Source organism: Gymnoscopelus braueri, assembly GCF_963280865.1.
Source record: "Gymnoscopelus braueri genome assembly, chromosome: 16".
Taxonomy (NCBI): domain Eukaryota; kingdom Metazoa; phylum Chordata; class Actinopteri; order Myctophiformes; family Myctophidae; genus Gymnoscopelus; species Gymnoscopelus braueri.
In genome coordinates, this window is record NC_137616.1 from 3,323,477 (window position 1) to 3,343,359 (window position 19,883).

A 19,883-nucleotide genomic window follows, 5' to 3' on the forward strand; every position below is an offset into this window, starting at 1 on the left:
GCATTTTTTGAGGGATGGAGTTAGACTATTCCAATCCTGGGTGGCAGTGCTGTAGAAGGAGAATTTGCCCATGTTTGTTTTATGGGTGGGTGGTACCAAATTGTTGTTAACGCTCCCTCTGGTATTGTGACTGTGGGTGTCGCTAACCTTTTGGAGGTATTTACTCAGATATGCGGGAATAGGGGGCATATCGGGCAAATTTGCATTTACAATTTTGAAGGCCAGTCCCATTTTTAGTTGTTTAACCCTGTCTTCCACCCTGAGCCAGCCTAGGCTGGCAAAATGGGTGGGAGAAAGGTGGGTCATGGGCAAATGTCAACTTCCTGCTGATTTTACTATCTGAACATCATTTTAGATTTATTTGGCTATTAAAACAATAGCAGATATACAAGATCATAGCGCGTCACTTTGTGCCGCGCTATGAGCTTGTAGATCTGCTATTTTTGAAACAATCTTTGTGCCAATCTTTGAATATATATTTTCAAAGATATTGAAGCAAACATTTTTGACTCAAATCTTTGCTTCTGGAGGTTCCCTGGGACAAAATATTTTGAGGGGATAGGGGTCGGCGGCCAAATACATATAATTTTGAAAACCATATAGCAACATCAATTTATCAGAAAACTGTTAAGATTTAGAAGACATTTTTGGAATCGGCCTCAGGCCTTAATGGGTTAATGTAGAGCTTTGGCTGTGTGAGCCACTGGAGTTCATCTGGGTCATAGAAAATAGTGAGCTTTGGTGGCTTACCGTATTGTGAGTCAGAGAATTCCATTGGGACTATGCTGTACCATTTCATTCACCCTGGGGGAATTCACCTCCGTTTCAGTGTTGTTAAAGGTGCTCTGAGTCCCAATACAAACCTTTTAGCTCAGGACCCGAAAGAGAAATTAGACGCTTGCCCGGGACCCAAACTAGTGAAAATAGCCGATCGGCAAGCTTGTGGATCTGCTATTTTCACTACTTCTTAAATGTTTTAATTTTTTTAATGGAATGGAATGGAATTATTAGATTGTTTTATTTTATTCATGAAACACTTTTGAAATGTTTAAGTGGTGAATTTGTATCCTTTTTAAATCTTCTGAAAGATCAGTCTCCCTGTCTCTCCAGCTCTTTAGTAAACGGAAAACAAAATGCCAGGTGGGTTACAAATGTCATCCAATCAGGAGAGAGAACCCCACAAATATAATGTATCACCTTGTGTTCCCGTTTCTATTTCCGTCGCTCGTTTATTTGTTTCATCACTTCCAGTACCCTGTATGCGTTCTCTCTCCTGATTGGATGAAATTGGTATCCTGAAAATGTGTGTGTGTGTGTGTGTGTGTGTGTGTGTGTGTGTGTGTGTGTGTGTGTGTGTGTGTGTGTGTGTGTGTGTGTGTGTGTGTGTGTGTGTGTGTGTGTGTGTGTGTGTGTGTGTGTGTGTGTGTGTACACATTTAATCTATCGTCCTGGGGCAGTGTTTACCATAGACCAGGGAAGTAATGTATTTGATAGATGGAGTAGTGAGACAAGATGTTGGAGCATGAAGCATATAGCATATGAGAAGAGTGCCATTTGTGTGATAGAAACAACCCACTATAAGCAACGTCACTCTCAAACATTATTCATCTTGAATCACGGCTATATTGTTCCATTCAAATTTCAAAGGAATGAATGAAACCTGACAACCTTGACATAAACCAAGCATAATTTCTATGTCATCAACTCCCCGACCCTTATCCCCTGACATTCTTCCATTTATTTTTGCCACGCTGAAATCCTACTCCTAAACCGAGAGTTCCTATATTCATCAGGAAATAGCTCTGATAAATATAGGAACTCTTTTTTTAGGAGTAGGATTTCAGCGTGGCTGAAATAAAAAGTGTCTTGTTTTTAGAGGTATGAGGCAAGGTGTGGATTCCACCACCCAGCAGTAATCTCCTGGGTGTCCACAACTACAGGATCAAGTTTCCCAATTGTAGGTAAAGAAGCCAACAACCGAACACTCAGCCTGCTATTACTACGTAGGGCTCATAATGCAGCCTGTCTGAGGGCCTCCTGTGTTGAGGTCAAGGGGCCAGAGGTGTTGGAGCCCATCCTCACGTCTGGTATCACTCTGACATTAAGTCCAGAATCCAGCCAGGCTGGGGTTGAGTCCTAGGTTTCTAAGTTTGATGTGGAGGTGATCAACCTTTAGACCAGTGGTTCTCAACCTTTTCAGGACGCGACCCCCCAAAATGAACATATTTGAACTGCCCCGCCCCAAACTAATCATGTTTGAACTGGGGACCCCCCAGCCTGATAAGTACTTGGAATTGTAGGAGTTGAGGCATTAGTCTGACTCGGTTCCACAGATAAATGTTGTGAAAATAGCAGTTTTTCATAGTTCTTGCCTCTTTCTTATAGTATTTGACAATTAGGATTTTTTAAAGGTATTAAACGGGTCTTAAAAGTCCTTGCATTGTCACTTCACTGTCAGCCCCCCTGTCTGAGACTGTCAGCCCCCCTGTCAGTCCCCCTGTCTGTCTGTCAGTCCCCCTGTCTGTCTGTCTGTCAGTCCCCCTGTCTGTCTGTCTGTCAGTCCCCCTGTCTGTCTGTCTGTCAGTCCCCCTGTCTGTCTGTCTGTCTGTCTGTCTGTCTGTCTGTCTGTCTGTCTGTCTGTCTGTCTGTCTGTCTGTCTGTCTGTCTGTCTGTCTGTCTGTCTGTCTGTCTGTCTGTCTGTCTGTCTGTCTGTCTGTCTGTCTGTCTGTCTGTCTGTCTGTCTGTCCGTCCGTCCGTCCGTCCGTCCGTCCGTCCGTCCGTCCGTCCGTCCGTCCGTCCGTCCGTCCGTCCGTCCGTCCGTCCGTCCGTCCGTCCGTCCGTCCGTCCGTCTGTCTGTCTGTCTGTAGAAAAAAACACTGGGCCATTATTCATAAAACTTTGTGGACGTAGCTGTGGTAGCTTTTGTTGCAGCTACAAACAGCGGATGTATCTTTGCATCTTCATGTCACTGGCTTCCGTTGAAAAAGAATGGTCGCCTGTATCTTTGTAGCTGCGGGTGTGAACGCAGCATAAAGGCGATCGAGCCTTTTCGAGTTTCGCCCCTATAGGCTATGGAATAATCTCCCCTTAGACCTAAAGAGCTGTGTCCATCTTTTATTCCTATGTAGGTCACTGTCAAATGTCCTTTGAAACATCAGATGTATCTTTGTATCTTCATGTCGCTGGCTTCTGTTGAAAAAGAATGGTAGCATACTATCTTTGTAGCTGCCACTGTGAACGCAGCATAAAGGTCATCATGCCTTTTCGAGTTTCGCCCCCCAGGCTATGGAATAATCTCCCCTTAGACCTAAGAGCTGTGTCCAGTGGACATATTTAAAAGACAACTAAAGACTCGCCTGTTCAAACAGGCTTTACATCTCTTCTGATCAGGCCTACCGCTCGTTGTGTTGTAAGATATCCTGTAATGTGATGTCCAGTTTTTAATTTTTTTAAATTTTTACTTCATCTCATTAGTTGATTGGTTAAATGGTGATTGTTTCATTTTAGTCTTTTGATATGTAAAACACTCACACTTCTAGGCAAGAAGACAGCGGGAAACTGGAATGTTATTTCATAGGAATAATGAAGGAATACGTCTTTCAAATGCTACATAAATTGTGAGTGAAATATAATATAAAGTGGTGCGTGCTGCGCAAAAAAAAGAAACATCCCATCACACTTCTAGGCAAGAAGACAGCGGTAAACTAGATTTTTTTTCATAGGATTAATTAAGGAATACGTCTTTGAAATGCCACATAAATTGTGAGTGAAATATAAATCTTTCATATCGACTCTGGGATCTTGCATGCATGCCCAATGTGCGCTTTCCCATAGGCGTGTGGGCACAATAGCAATTTCACAGAGAGCGCAGCAACTACACGCCCATCAGCCACACCTACAGACTTAGGTAAGGGAGTTGGCGTAATGTTTAATGGGTAACGTTGCCGCACAATATCGGTTAGGGGCAGCACCAGCTGCCTTATGCATAATAAACGGATAGCGCATAGTGGTAAGGGATAGCGCTGGATGCACGATAGGGCCCAGTCTGAGAGAGAATGACGGGTTCAGAGGTCTGAGAGAGAATGACGGGTTCAGATGAAGTGATATTTGTAAAATGGAGACCATCACCTGATTGGCTAACTGAAAATGGAAAGAGTGCTCATGCTCAGGTTTTGAAAACATTGGGAGGTGGACGTTACAGAGTGGAACTCCCCATCAGAAGAAAAGAAAGCTGAATGAAAGAATGATAGAAAAGATCTTCCTTATTGAAGTTTTGCCAAAGCTTCATTCTGTCTGTCTGTCTGTCTGTCTGTCTGTCTGTCTGTCTGTCTGTCTGTCTCTCTATGAATATGGTGTGAATATAAACACACACGCACGCACGCGCGCACACACACACACACACACACACACACACACACACACACACACACACACACACACACACACACACACACACACACACACACACACACACACACACACACACACACACACACACACACACACACACACACACACACACACACACACACAGCTGGTGTCCAGTTTACAGCTACCGATACAGTCAACAATAACCAAAACAAAACAAGAAAACAGGTGTTTTGACCTCATGTGACACCATGGCTTTGTCACCATCATTGTTCATGTGTGGGATGTCCTTTGAAATGAGATAAAAGAAAGTTTAACAAAAGTAGGCAAGGATGCAGTTACACTAGACTAGGCTATATAAGGAACATGGTAGGTTTTGGTCGGGTTCAGTTGGAGATACCCTGAAGATTGCTGCATGCATGCGCTGGATTATAGGTATTACTATTTAAATATTTTCCTTAAAGCTGAACAGGTTGTGCTGTGGGACATTTGTTCAACTTGATTAGTGGTATTGAACTGCAAATATGAAGAGGAATATGTACTCTATCAGATGTGTAGATTTAGAGATCTGTCATTCAAAGTTTAGCTGTGTCGCTGAGAAATCTGATGGGTAATTTGAGGATGGGCTATCAGGTTGTGGTAATCTAACGTAAAGCAATGCATTATTTTGTCATGTACTGTAGTAAATCTACCTGTACCAGCTGCTATATGCTTATACTGTGTGTTACAGGTGGAGTGAACAATGGCTCAGACAGTAAGGCGTTCATTGTTGCTACTTTTGGCTCTCTCTGTAACAGGTAAGCTTCTTGGTTGTACTTAATCATTGATATTGATTCCATAATGCTTACTGGGTGTTAAGAAGTGATATGGATTTAACTATACTATAAGTTAGCAGAACAAAATACTATGTTAAAGGATATCAGAATTGATTTTTATTTTTGACTCAAACGTTCTGATTCCTTTGCATTTTGTTTGTTTTGCTAAAGAAGACTTTTTAAATCTGCTCTGAGGAAGCCTACGGCCCGATAAATGAGAACTTATATCTGACCTTGTCTTGCATCTTTTATTTTGGAGTGCCGCTTTTTCCACTTTGGTGGTTTTTGATTCAAGACTGAAGAAGACCAAACGTCAAAACGATGATGTCTTTCTAAATAAAAAAAAAGGTTATTGCATCGTGGCTACGAGCTGTGCGACCTCCTCTCTTTTAAATAGCATTGCTAAGTTTGACACAAATGTCACAAACCTGGGTAAAATATTTACCATGAATCAAATATCACCTGGGACTGGCGTTCAATGTATTTATACATAGGCCTATAGGTGTGTGAACAAAGTAGCTCTGACCTTCCCATGCATCACTTCAAAAAGTGACTCAGGCAGGTTTTTATAGACTGGCTCTATTGTGAGGTTTGTCAGATGATATGTAAACATGTCAGATGATATGTAAACATGTTAAAAGAGTCTTTCAAAGGACATTTGACAGTGACCTACATAGGAACAAAAGCAGAAATTAAAGTTACAAAATGGTTGACTTAAGGTGACTGTGGTCGGGTACACACGATGCCTCATGCATTTGCAGTCAGGGAAACATTGAAAATGATTACACCATTTATGTAGCGGTTATTTTAGATGTTCTCACGGAGACCAAAGACTATTTTGCTTGGAAATTCACCGAAATTGAAATCAACAGAACTCACGTGAAACATGCATTCAAAGGCCTGACTGTATCCTGATATCCTTGTTGCCCACAGAGTCCCTTGCGAAAAGGATCATCGGGGGTCAGGAGGTTAGCCCATACTCACATGGATTTCAGGCCTCTCTGCAGTATTTAGGAAGGAATGGCGTGTGGAGACATTACTGTGGAGGGACCCTGGTCCACAGTCAGTGGGTGTTGTCTGCTGCCCACTGCTGGAGGCCGTGAGTACTAATTATAACATGGGGGCCAGGGGCATATGCTGTGGACTGTTATAAAGTAATACTTTAGCACTGTGATTACAGAGCACTGATTTGTATTCCCATGTTCCGTGTGTGTGTTTGTGTGTGTTTGTGTGTGTTTGTGTGCGTGCGTGCGTGCGTGCGTGCGTGCGTGCGTGCGTGCGTGCGTGCGTGCGTGCGTGCGTGCGTGCGTGAGAGAGAGAGAGAGAGAGAGAGAGAGAGAGAGAGAGAGAGAGAGAGAGAGAGAGAGAGAGAGAGAGAGAGAGAGAGAGAGAGAGAGAGAGAGAGAGAGAGAGAGAGAGAGAGAGAGAGACAGACAGACAGACAGACAGACAGACAGACAGACAGACAGACAGACAGACAGACAGACAGACAGACAGACAGACAGACAGACAGACAGACAGACAGACAGACAGACAGACAGACAGACAGACAGACAGACAGACAGACAGACAGACAGACAGACAGACAGACAGACAGACAGACAGACAGACAGACAGACAGACAGACAGACAGACAGACAGACAGACAGACAGACAGACAGACAGACAGACAGACAGACAGACAGACAGACAGACAGACAGAATAAATAAATAAATAAATAAATAAATAAATAAATAAATAAATAAATAAATAAATAAATATATATTGCAGGATGAACCCTACAGATTCTGGTGACCCAGTGGCCTTTTTCCTCTATAGCCCACAACGCCTCGCGCCGCGAGTTGTTTTGGGCTTGTAGATCGGCTATTCTCGGAGAGTTGGTGTAGAGGGAAAAAGAGCAGACCAGAGCAAAAGGTCAAGTTGACTAAACATTGAGGGTTTAAACGGTTAACTGCCTGAAAATACACTTCCCAACATAGGGAATCCCAACATATTCATAGAGAAGAATATTTAAACAAAATGAACGCAGAATTTGTACTTGTAATGTACGCGACACTGATGACAGTGCTGTCAAACAAGTCTATCTATGAAATCAATTTATTTTTAATCTGCAACACAATTTTATACAGCATGTAGTGGGGGGTCCCTGCGTCATCCCTCTCTCAGCTAAGGGGTCCTTGGCCTGAAAAACGTTGAAGACCCCTGCTTTAAAATAGCAGATATACAAGCTCCGAGTGCAGCACTATGAGCTTGTAGATCTACTATTTTTGAATTGTATTGTAATGTCATGAGAGGTATGGAGCGGGATAGTGTGGGGCAGTGCAGTACAAGCAGGCAAAATCCAGGGTGAAAACGAAATGAGGTTTATTAAATAACTCAGGTATAGGCCAACATTAGGCAATTTGCAAAATAACATAAATAAATATATTGAAAGCGAACATCTTTAAATCAAATCTGTGCTTCTGGGGATTCTACAAATGTCTTCTAAATTCTAACATTTTTCTTATGTTGCAGTGGTTCTCAAACTTGTTTCATGTCAAGGACATGAATATTTGTCCACGGACCCCCATCCCAAAATATTTCCTTCCAGGGACACCCAGAAGCAAAGATTTGAGTTAGAAATGTATATATATTAGCCAAAAACATCTAAAGTGACACAGATGCAGTTCCCGGATTGAATGTGTTATAGTGACCTGAAACCAATGCCGATCACCACATTATAGAAACCTGATTGGACTGTATCCACTTCATGGTCCTCAGGTCAGGTATGCTGAGGGTGGTGTTGAGTGAGCACGACCTGGCTGTGGACGAGGACTTTGAGCAGGTCCTCAATGTCTCCAGGATATTCGTCCATCCCAGGTACAACTACAGAAGCTTCGACAGTGACATCATGCTCATGAAGGTACGCATGACTCAACTGTATTTGAAAGACATCTAGCAACGTTGTTAAGACAATTAATCACGGCCAGAGGTGGTTATTAAGTACTTAAAGGAGTAGTTCACCCAAAACATTACTTATTTTCTATCAATTACACACCCCATGAAGCGGGGGATTTTTTTAGTTTTTGTCACATTCCTGAGCCAATAATTTGATGACAAGCAGAGTCTGCAGTAGGAGACTCAAAGAGCAAAGAGTCGAATTATTGGCTCAAAAACAAAACAAAAATCATGAATTCAAGGCTTTATGGGGTGTGTAATTGAAAGAAAATGAGTCATTTTTGGGGTGAACTACTTGTTTAAGTACTTAATTTTGAAACGTATAAATGGATAAAGTGGTTAGTGGTTAAAATGATTGTAATGCTATGTTAACTACTTTTGCTGGGGACCCCCTGGAACCCCGCCAAAGACCCCTGGGGGAATGAGAACCAACGCTGTACTGTATGTTAAAAATTAATTGAAGTCAGGAGGAATTCGTATGGGCGGTCTTTGTCTACCATTAGGTAATTACATTTCAGCATTCTCAAATGCTGGCCATCTGAATCTACAAGATGGTACCATATACCAGTGGTTCTCAACCTGTGGGTCTGGACCCCCACATGATTTGCATGGGGTCCGTCCCCTGATGACAGTAAAATGACAATTCAAGGACTTTTAAGACCTTTTTTAATATACCTAAAAACACACATACACATACTTTTTTTAATTGAACATTTGTAACTCAAATCACACACACACACACACACACACACACACACACACACACACACACACACACACACACACACACACACACACACACACACACACACACACACACACACACACACACACACACACACATACATATTAGCATCTCATTGGTGTGCCCTTCTGTTTTGGTCTGTGTTGCAGTTAAGTAGAGAAGCTGAAGACAATAACCGTACCCAGACAATCGAGCTGCCTGATCGCGACACCGCCCGGTTACAGTACAGAACCTCCTGCACGGTGAGCGGCTGGGGCGTGACGCACGTCTACAGCTACTACCTCTCTCCTGAACTACGTGCGGTGGACGTACAAGTCATCCCCTGGTGTAAATATTACTACTGGGGCAGGATCACCGACAACATGCTGTGTGCCGGATCGCGATACGGTGGCAAGGACTCCTGCAAGGTAAAACAGAAAGTCCACTGCAGTGTTCATTTCGTAGACTAAAACTATGACGAAAAATCGTCGTCGCACAAATGTTCGTTGCAGTGTGAGCTTGTAGATTGGCTATTTTCAGCATGCGACCAAGTGTAAAATCAGCCATTACGACGCCATCAAGGCCTGCCAAACAGGAGTAGAAGGAGTAGAACAAATTTTTGTCGACAAAATCAACTGTAGATTTAGTCGACTAAAATCTTATATTTAGTTGAAAATATGAAATTTTATTCAAAAGACTAAACTAAATACAAATTTGCTGTCAAAATTAACACTGGTCCACTGAGGGTATAGACTGGAGGAACGCAGGCTTTCCAAGGTCTAGAGGGCCCGATCCAAACCTCCCGGTGGAATCCAACGCCGGCTCCCTATTGCTTCACCAATCTATGTGCCCGCCTCGACTCCCCTCCTCCCCAGCCTGTGCACAGAACACTGACGTCATTAATTTGGAGCGACGCCCCTCTGCACTCTGATTGGTTAGGAAAATACAAGGTTCACTCCCACTCCTAGACCTCATTTCCTGCAACGTTATCCCAGGCTTTTTTTCTGTCATTTTAACTATAAAGAAAACATCACATGGATGCACCTGGGACGTATCATCAGTGTTGTAGCCTGGGGTCATCGGGTGTTTCGGGTCTCGCAACAACCCTCGCCCAGGTGACCCAGCCGGGGTTGATCAAGCCCCGACTTACGTCCCAGTAGCTACCTCTTAGGGAAAGACAGGGCCACTCAGTCCGCTACTCCGGAATTACTCTGCCGGGACTGGGGGAGGCTCTGGCACGTGGAGGGACTAGGCTCTGGACTAGGCTCCTCCTTCGTCTCACCAGGTCCAAGACCTGAGCGCTGCACCAGACTCCCCCCGATCCAAACATTTCCTTCTGGCATGATGGTTTCTTGGCCCGTGGTGGTACTGCAGGCTCCACTTGCTTGAATGGCCCTCCTAAAGGCCTCACCGTGGGTTTGTTGGGCTTCTTCCTCACGGAAGACACAGGCTGAGGCGCCAACCCATACTGCTCCCGGGATGCCGTCTACATTCCGGCTGTCACCCGTCTCTCTAGATTTTAGCTATAGCCATTATTTTATATTTTGGCTATTCAAAGATAGCAGATATACAAGCTCATAGAGCTTGTATATCTGCTATTTTTGAAAAATCATGAAAATTAGTGCAAATCTTTGAAAATGTACGTTTTCTAATTGAACATTTGTAACTCAAATCTTTGCTTCTGGGGGTTCCTGGAACAACATATTTTGAGATGGGGGTCCGTGACCAAATACATATCATTTTGGGTGGTCCTTGACATGAATAAGTTTGAGTATACTGATATATATACCAACATAAGTTTTAACTGTTTAGAAGACATTTGTAGAATCCCCAGAAGCAAAGATTTGAGTTAAAAAAATTGCTTTAAAATATATATATTCAAAGATTTGCAAAAATGTTCACGATTAAATGTGCACTCTGTGCCGTGCTATGAGCTTGTAGATCTGCTATTTTTGAATAGCCAAAAGTATAAAACAAGGGTTAAAGTGGTTACACAGATGCGTTCCCGGTTTTTAATGGGTTAAAAGGTGCTGCGTTGAAACAATATCCTATCAGTGTCATGGAGAACAATAACAGGGAATTCACGCTCAATTGAGCAGTGCCATTCGACACTGGAGTGGCGAGAACAGTACTTTAAAGGGTGTGTTTGCATGTATCTTACAAAAGGAAGCACCTCTTTGTTCACCAGCTATCCTTTCTTCTGATTGAAATGGACACTTTATTTGTTTGACGGTGCACTGATTGTAATGGACACTATATTTGTTTTAGGGCGGCATAGGTTGAGACACTGTAACCTTGTGTTGTTGTTTTCCTGCATAGTGCAGGACAATTGTATAGGTATCAGTGGTGTAAAGTAACTTTTGGGTATTTTTACTTTACTGGAGTATTTCCAATTTTCAGTACTTTTACTTCTACTCCACTTCATCTCAGAGGCAAATATTGTACTTTTACTCCACTACAATTATTTGAAAACTTTAGTTTTATTTCAAATATTCACTCGATGTCTCGCCTATGGGAGAGCGCCCTCTGGCGTGATCACAGAAGCATTACCTTATAAACTCCAGACAAACCTTTGGCTGGATTCTGACCTCCCTCTGACTGGAGGGCCCGCCCTCCATCCTATATAAGTCAGGGGAGAGTCATTTTCCGTAATTCAGTTTTTCTTCTCGTTCGATCGAGGAAGCACCTTCTCAGTCCACCTTATGGAGTCGGCACGGCGAAAGTCTCATCAGGACAGGATAATATCTTGGACCGCGAGACGCTGCTGACGGTAGGTGTTGACTTTCTTTACAAAACCTGTGACAATATCGCACGGTTCTTCCTAGAGGAACTTAACATGTTCCCTAGTTTTTCTAGCTTAAATTGCTAACGTGTAGTATAGTCTGCTACTTCTCAGTCTAGTAGCCGTGAGCCAGGGGATGAGCCTAATAAGCTCTCCTCAGCCCCACGGGCTGCTAGCCACAGTTAGCCCCGAGCTAGCTAGGAGAAAAACAAACACGCCAGCATAGTCTGCTCGGCCCCCGTGTTTTGTTTTCCCCTCCTCCCTGTTCCGTTCTTCAAGCTTAAAACGCTTAACGTGAACATGGCCTCCGCAGCTCCGAAGAGCCGGACCGGGTCCAACAGAGCCCCGGTCCCGCAGAAAGAGTGCGAGACGCCACCGACTAGCATCATATACTACCAGCTAGCGTAGCGCGTCGTCACCGGGAGCTTAACAAGCTCCCACTAGCGACACTGCTTGCAGGCTATCATGCTAACACAGAGTAAACACGACATCTTAAGATCGTGTTTTTCTCCAGGGTGACTTCTTACCCACGAGCTAACACCGAGTAAATACACCAGCGTCGTCCGCTCTTAGTGTGCTTTCTCCGGGTCAGCGCTGCACGCCACCAACTAGCATCATAGGATACCAGCTAGTTTTTTAGCATGTTGTCACCGGTGAGTTTAATAAACTCCCACTAACAACACGTTTGGCAGGCTACAGCAAACACGGCAGCATCTCTGCTTTACATCGTGGTTTTCTCCGAGGTGATTCTTAGCCAAGAGTTAAAACACTGAACAAACACACCAGTGTTTACACTCTTAGTGTGTTTTTTCTCTGGGACAGCCCTGCACGCCACCAACTAGCATAATACGCTACCAGCTAGCTTAGTGCGTTGCCATCGGTGAGCTTAACAAGCTCCCACTAGCAACACGTTACACACTGCGTGCTGACACAGAGTAAACACGACAGCATAACCTGCTTCACATCGTGTTTTCTCTCCGAGGTGGTTTTTAGCCATGAGCTAAACACCGGGCAAACACACCAGCGTCGTCCGCTCCTACTGTGTTCTTTCAGAGACAGCTCTGCACGCCACCAACTAGCATAATATGCTACCAGCTTGCTTAGCACGTTGCCATCGGTAAGCTTAGAGCTCCCACTAGCAACACGTTTTGCACACTGCGTGCTATCACAGAGTAAAACACGACAGCATCACTGCTCCACATCGTGTTTTTCTCTCTAAGGTGGCCTCTTAGCCACGAGCTAAAACCGAGCAAACACACCAGCGTCTTCCGCTCTTAGTGTTTTTCTTTGGGACAGCTCTGCAAGCCACCAGCTAGCATCATAAACTACCAGCTGGGCAGGCTACAGTTAGCTACACGCTAACACCGACTCCCCTGTTTTACAGACCTTGCCACAAACAGGCTCCACGCGTGTTGTGAACAATGACCGCTGCAGCCCAGCAACGAAGGGACCCCTGTCCCTCGAAAGAGTGCGGGGTCTGCGGGAATAGAATGTCGTGTCACGACGGACACAACTCATGTGTTATTTGCCTGGGACCGACCCACGCAGCCCGAGGGCCGTGTGAGGAAGGTCCGTTCCGCATAGCATGCGGACTGACTGAACCTAGGTTCGTCAGAAAACGGGCCATACATTTCCAAATGTTGACCCAGCCATAGGAGTCCACGTCCACCGGGGCGGAGGGGGACGAACCCCCCCAAACCCCGCGAGGCGTCCCTTCTACACCAAGTTAGGAAGAGGACACGGACGAGGCCCCACTACTCCAGGGTACAGAATATGTCCCCTATAACCAGGTCATTGAGCAGGCGATTGGCCAGTAAAACGAGCCTCTCCCCACGACTCATACTCGACCTCGAGTTACCAGCGGCGTAGCCTATGGCCACAGCCGCAGCCAGTATGGGAGAACGGTTTAATGCCTACTCCCGTTGGCAACCAGCACTGGGACAACAGTTGACGTGTCCTGGGCTGAGCCCTACTCTTCCCGCTACCCGTGGAAGAAGGGGTTGCCACACACCTCACGTCAGAAGCCACGGCTCTGACACGAGAGCCCAACTCCATTGCGAAGCACGCGTCGCCTAAACGGCAGGCGCTCCTGCTTGCAACCTACAGGCCAGGGGGGGCACCCTAGCCAGCCAGAGGCAGGCCTCGGGCAGCTACTCTACAAGAGCGAAATAAAGAAAGGAGAGGGACATGGCTGGGACTATGTCAGGAGGAGACGGTGGACACCGCCTCCCCCTCTCTCTCTGGTGGTCCTAGAGTTCTGGTGACCGGGCGGGGCGGGGTGAACACGCTCCACCACCCGATGGAAGGGAGAATGACTTTACACACTATACATTATGTGGATAATGTTGTGTGAATGTAAACATACTATGACCAAGATGTCTCCTTTGGCAAGACATCGGAGTGGTTATTAGAAATTGAACCCTCTCTACCTGTTTCTCCAATAACATTTCAAACCGTTACAGCCTGATTTTCAGGGGCACGGCAAAAAGAAATGAAACAGGACAAAACCAGAACATAAGGGACACGAGCTCGCTACCACAGAGGTCTCACGGACACTTCATGGTAGCGGGGCGAATGCTCGCCATGGGGAGAGGACGATTACGCCCTGTCCCCAAGGGAACGGCTCACGGTCGACTCTGTTCAACCACTATACAGCTGCACTCTATATCCAGGGGATATATACTACAGTTCGCCTTTCTACAGGAAGACAATTCTCCCTGTTGGGAAAAAGAACTGTACAAGAAATACCCAGAGACCAAGCGAACAGCGGGCTCTACTCGTGCTATTTCCTGGTCAAAAAGAAGGGGGGGGGGGCTGCGTCCGATACTGGACCTAAGAGCCCTCAATCAGTATCTAAAGGTGTTCAAATTCAGGATGTTATCAAATCCGTCTCTCCTCCGCATGGTGCGCTAGAGAGACTGGTTCACATTGATAGACCTAAATGACGCCTATTTTCATGCTCCTTTTACCCACCACACAGAAATCTCTGCGGTTAGGGTTCTGAGGTTGAAATTACGAATACACGGTGCTACCGTTTGTAACGTCCTCAGCCCCAGAGTATTTGTCGAATTCACGCAGGTTGCGATTGGCCCTCTGAGAAGAGAAGGCACTCGCATAGCGTCTTACATAGACGATGGGCTGCTACAAGCCAACTCAAGAATCGGCGGCAAGGCAGCATACTCAGAAAGTGGTGTCTCACCTACTGAAATCGGGTTTTCAGGGTCAACTGCGTGTTGGTGCCTACACAGACGGCGAATTTCATAGGCAGGACTCTGAACTCGCTATCGTTCAGAGCCAGCCCGCCACCGAAAAGGATCAGTCCTTTTTGTCCTGCCTAGCACAATTTTACACGGGCCGGAGGGTCTCCTTCAAAATGTGCATGGAAATGTCAGGTATGATGGCCTTAGCCGTATCGCTAAGACGATTGGGCAGTTGCTGTCGTGTGTTGGTCACAGAGGAATGTGTAACAACGCTGTGTCGCTGGAGGAATCTGTGATTCCTCTCAGACGAATGGTCTCTGCACCCGGAGATACCAGGACAGATCTGGGATCGTTTGATCGGCCCCAGATGGATCTTTTTGCTTCACTGGAAGACACGGGATGTCCGTTGTTCTTCCCAGTGGAGGGTGCAGTGCCTCTGGGTCGAAATGCACTAGTGCACGAATGGCTCAGAACTCTTTTTATGCTTTCCTCCGCTGTCCCTGTTAGGTCCCACACTCGTGAGAGTGAGGGACCAGGGGCTGATGGTGATACTGGTGGCCCCAGAATGGGGTCACTGGGTGTCAGTCGAACCTCTCCTGTACGACCGCTTGTGGCTGCTTCCGTTACGCGGAAACATGCTAACGCTAGCAGGGGGCGAGATATTTTGTCCCTGACCAGAACATCTGACTCTCTGGGCTCAGTCCATGAGGGGATGAATCTGAGTACTGAGGGGTTACCCCAGAACGGTTTTGAGATAAGGTGCGAGAAGTCTCGCACTGTGCCGTTCTAAGCCCATGTCCATTAAGTCCTTTTCTACAGGATTTAATGGATAAGGGCAGAGCCTTTTCCACAATAAAAGTCTACTTGGCGGCTATCTCAGCCTGCCGTATTTGCTTGAGGCTGAGACGGTGGGTCAGCACCGCCTGATTTGTCGGTTCATGGAAGGGACCGGACGTCTCTTCCCGAGTCAAAGTCCCCGGTGTCACCCTGGGATTTGAGCCTGGTGTTGGACTCCTTATCTCGGTCACTTTTCGAGCCTCTGAGTCAAATTGACAGAACAACTGTCAGTCAAGACTGCGTTACTGATGGCTTCAGTGACTACTGAAGAGCTCAGTAATCTTCATGCACTGTCAGTACACGAGGAGTGTACACAGTCAAGGAAGGGGCTACAAGGGTGGTTGTCAGACCCAGACCTGGGTATGTGCCAAAGAACCCCTTGGTACCAAGTGTCCTTGTGACCTTGAATGCGTTTCACCCGCCTCTTTTCGCCTCATAGGAGGATGAAAGGTTACATTGCCTTTGTCCGGTTCGGGCTTTGGAAATGTGCATTGGCAGATCTAGGGCTTTGAGAAAGTCAGATCAGCTATTTGTGTCATGGGCTCCACGGATGGTGGGCAAGCCCATTGCATAACAGACACTTTCCCACTGGATTGTAGAGGCTATTCAGTTAGCCTATTCCAGTGGTGGGATGCTGCCCCAGTGGGACTGAGGGCACATTCTACAAGGGAAATAGCGACATCATGGGCCCTCTTCGGGGGGGTCTCCATTTGGGATGTCTGCAGTGTGGCATGTTGGGCTTAGGCCTTGACATTTGCCAGGTTCTACAGTTTGGACGTAACTGCAGCCCCTGTGGCGCATACGGTCCATAGTGTAGCCTCCAGACGGGGGTCAGGCCCCTAGGCTGGTTATTCTGGACTTCGAGATAACAATCAGGGAGTTTACTATATCTCCCATAGGCGAGACATCGAGTGAATATTTGAAATAAAACTATAGGTTACTGGACGTAACCCCGGTTTTATGATAATATGAGCGAGATGTCTCGAAAGACACCCTTCTTGTTTACGAACGAGAAGAAAAATGTTATCTTGAATTACGGAAAATGACTCTCCCCTGACTTATATAGGATGGAGGGCGGGCCCTCCAGTCAGAGGGAGGTCAGAATCCAGCCAAAGGTTTGTCTGGAGTTTATAAGGTAATGCTTCTGTGATCACGCCAGAGGGCGCTCTCCCATAGGCGAGACATCTCGCTCATATTATCATAAAACCGGGGTTACGTCCAGTAACCTATAGTTACTAGTTACTTTGTAGATTCTGATTATTATTACCAAACATACATTAACCACGCTCTGTGCACATTTTGGCCGTTTGAAAATAGCCGATCTACAAGCTCACAACGAGTCGCATCGTGATGGGTTGTGAGCTTGTAGATCTGCAATTTTCAAAAGATTTGTATATATTGTATACATTAGAATGTATTGTATACTTTGATGCCAATACTTTTATACTTTTACTCTATACTTTTATTCTAGTAAATTTAGAATTCAGGACTTTTCTTTCCTTACTCTTAACCCGTAATCTCTGTAACCCTTACTGCTGTGCTGCCTCTGGGCGACTGAATCCCCCCCCCCCCACGGGATCAATATAAAGGTATCTATTCTCTTTTCCTCTTGGGTTTTCTACAGGGTGACTCGGGCGGTCCGCTTGTCTGCAACGGCAAAGTGGAGGGCATCGTCTCGTGGGGCATCAGTTGCGGCTACAATTACTACCCAGGCGTGTACACCAAAGTACGGAACTACGTCCCCTGGATGCGATGGCTGATGGACAGTAACCCACGCTAAAGAGTCAGCACCGCCCAGCCCGTGGACGCCAGCTGGCAGTGGAGTAAAGTAACTAAGTACATTTACTCAAGTACTGTACTTAACAATTTTGAGATATTTTTTACTTTACTGGAGTATTTCCAGTTTTCAGTACTTTTACTTCTACTCCACTACATCTCAGAGGCAAATCGTGTACTTTTACTCCATTATAATTATTTGAAAACTTTAGTTACTAGCTACTTTGTAGATTTTGATGATTATTACAAAACACACATTAACCACTTCAGCCCTACTGTATATACATTTCGGCCATTTGAAAAAAGCCGATCTACAAGCTCACAATGTGTCGCGATGCAACGCATTGTGAGCTTGTACAGTTTTCTGAAAATACTTATGTTTCTATATCTGCTCAAAATGCGCTGTGCCTACCAATGACATCATCGATGGGGATTCAATGCTGATAAAAACTGCAGCCTTTCTCTTCCTGGAAAGTTAGCACACTGAAATAGAAGCCATTGTTCTTGTATCAATAAAAAAGTTTGAAATCTTGTTTGAAATGACCACACCTGCCTACCACTGATGTCACTGGTAGGCATGTTTCTGAACTGTCCACTGCCCTCCTCTGAGAAAAGCACAGACACAGACCGCGTAGACAGAAATGGTACCATCCTATAATGATTCGTGAGTGCCAATTGTATGAAGATCGAAAATAGGTGAAATGCTCCTTTAAGCTCTACCTTGCTGAGCATACCTGTAACAAAGTCTAAGACGCATCCTCGTCCACGCTCCCATAGTGCGTTCATGCGCTATGCCCTATACAGCCACACAACGGGAACAAGCGCTGCCGCACCTGTCATCCATCAGTGAATCAAAGTGACTATGTGAGAGAAAGTTTGTTTTACTGCGACGGACTCTACACTATTATATCATTATTTCTGCTGTTTCTTTTTCATTCATTTTCAGTCATTGATCAGCAGTAAGTTGTGTTTCATGTTTATTTAGTATGCAAACCGTTCATGTGACTTTGTGTCATTGTTGATGTGCCAATCTACCTCCGTCGACCGACGCTATTTGTTGATTCATGTATTTGTAATATCTATCTAACTTTGCTGTATGCATAACATATCTGTGTTTTATGTTGTTTGCTCACTAAGATAGCAATATTCACCCCATGCCTTGCCACACTGAGTTCATCACTAATTGTGAACACCTGCAGTGGCTTTCTTGCTGTTGCTTTGATGTAAGGTATCCACCTTCATGCTATTGCCAGATCTATGTGTATGATAGTGATGTTAATTATAGTTGTTGCCCTGGTTTACCTGTGTTTATTTCGTTGTGTGTGTCATGTTGTATAGTACAGTAGAGCTTACAGTATGTTTATTCTGTATCTGTTTTCAGACCACACAAACTGTGCATATCTTGTATGCAGTGCTTATTGGTCAACAGTAAACGGTTAAACTCCACCTCTTGCCTACTCCTTGTGTTCTGACCGACACCCCAGAGCGAGTGCAAACTTTAATAACCACCAGCACCTATATCCCTATGCTTCAATACCTATTAAGAACCTTGGTGTCATTTCTGTTTTCAGGCCTTGAAAAGACATGTTAATGTATAGAATTCTTGCTTTGTCATTTGCTCAATCAGAATGCACCTTAAACGACTGGGATTAGCGGTGAGCTGACAGATATTTTAAAGTACAATAACATACAACGTATGTTTTGTAATAATAATTAAAATCTACAAAGTAACTAGTAATTAAAGTTGGTAGTGGAGTAAAAAGTACAATATTTGCCTCTGAGATGTAGTGGAGTAGGAGTAAAAGTACAGTAAATGTACTTGGTTACTTTCCACCACTGATATACATTAGGCTATATATAACAATAGGCTACAGAGACACGCTGCCAGTGTCCTTACAACCAAACATATCTTCTTGCACTTAAAGGGCAAGACCACTTTGTTAGAGGTTTGGATTGTGTAACATTATGGATTGTGTGTGCATTATGTAACTCCAAAGGTGGACAAGAAATCAAAAATAATTGCTCGATTGATTAGAAATTGATAATTCAAAATATGCTCCTCATTGACTTACATTGTACGCTGAAACAGCTCTCAAAGTCACTCTTTTAGCACGTAAATGGATGGAAACAAAGTTGATTCAGACAATATAGAACATCACCAAACCCAGTACTGTTTTTTTTTTAAATAAAAATGTTAGCTTCCTGTTGATTTTGCTATTTTTATTCAGAAGAAAACCCGGACTGGATCCGCGGATCCGGATCCGGATCTTCAAATAGTAAAATCAACAGGAAGTTGACATTTTTATTAAAAAAACAAACAGTACTGGGTTTGGTCCATCCATCCATCTTCAACCGCTTATCCGGAGTCGGGTCGCGGGGGCAACAGTTCCAGCAGAGAGCTCCAGACCTTCCTCTCCTGAGCAACATTAGCAACTTCCTCCTG

The 19,883-nt window shown here is 44.9% G+C and overlaps 1 protein-coding gene across 1 annotated transcript; it reads left to right on the forward strand.

Moving 5' to 3' along the window:
* Positions 1-1,880: 1,880 nt before the first annotated feature.
* Positions 1,881-17,444, forward strand: LOC308102618 (trypsin-3-like; the record flags this gene model as incomplete). Its single annotated transcript, XM_080452419.1, has 5 exons — positions 1,881-1,890; positions 6,117-6,282; positions 7,945-8,086; positions 9,016-9,273; positions 17,289-17,444. The coding sequence occupies 5 exons, from the start codon at positions 1,881-1,883 to the stop codon at positions 17,442-17,444; spliced, it is 732 nt and encodes a 243-aa protein (XP_080308545.1).
* Between the last annotated feature and the right edge of the window lie 2,439 nt (positions 17,445-19,883).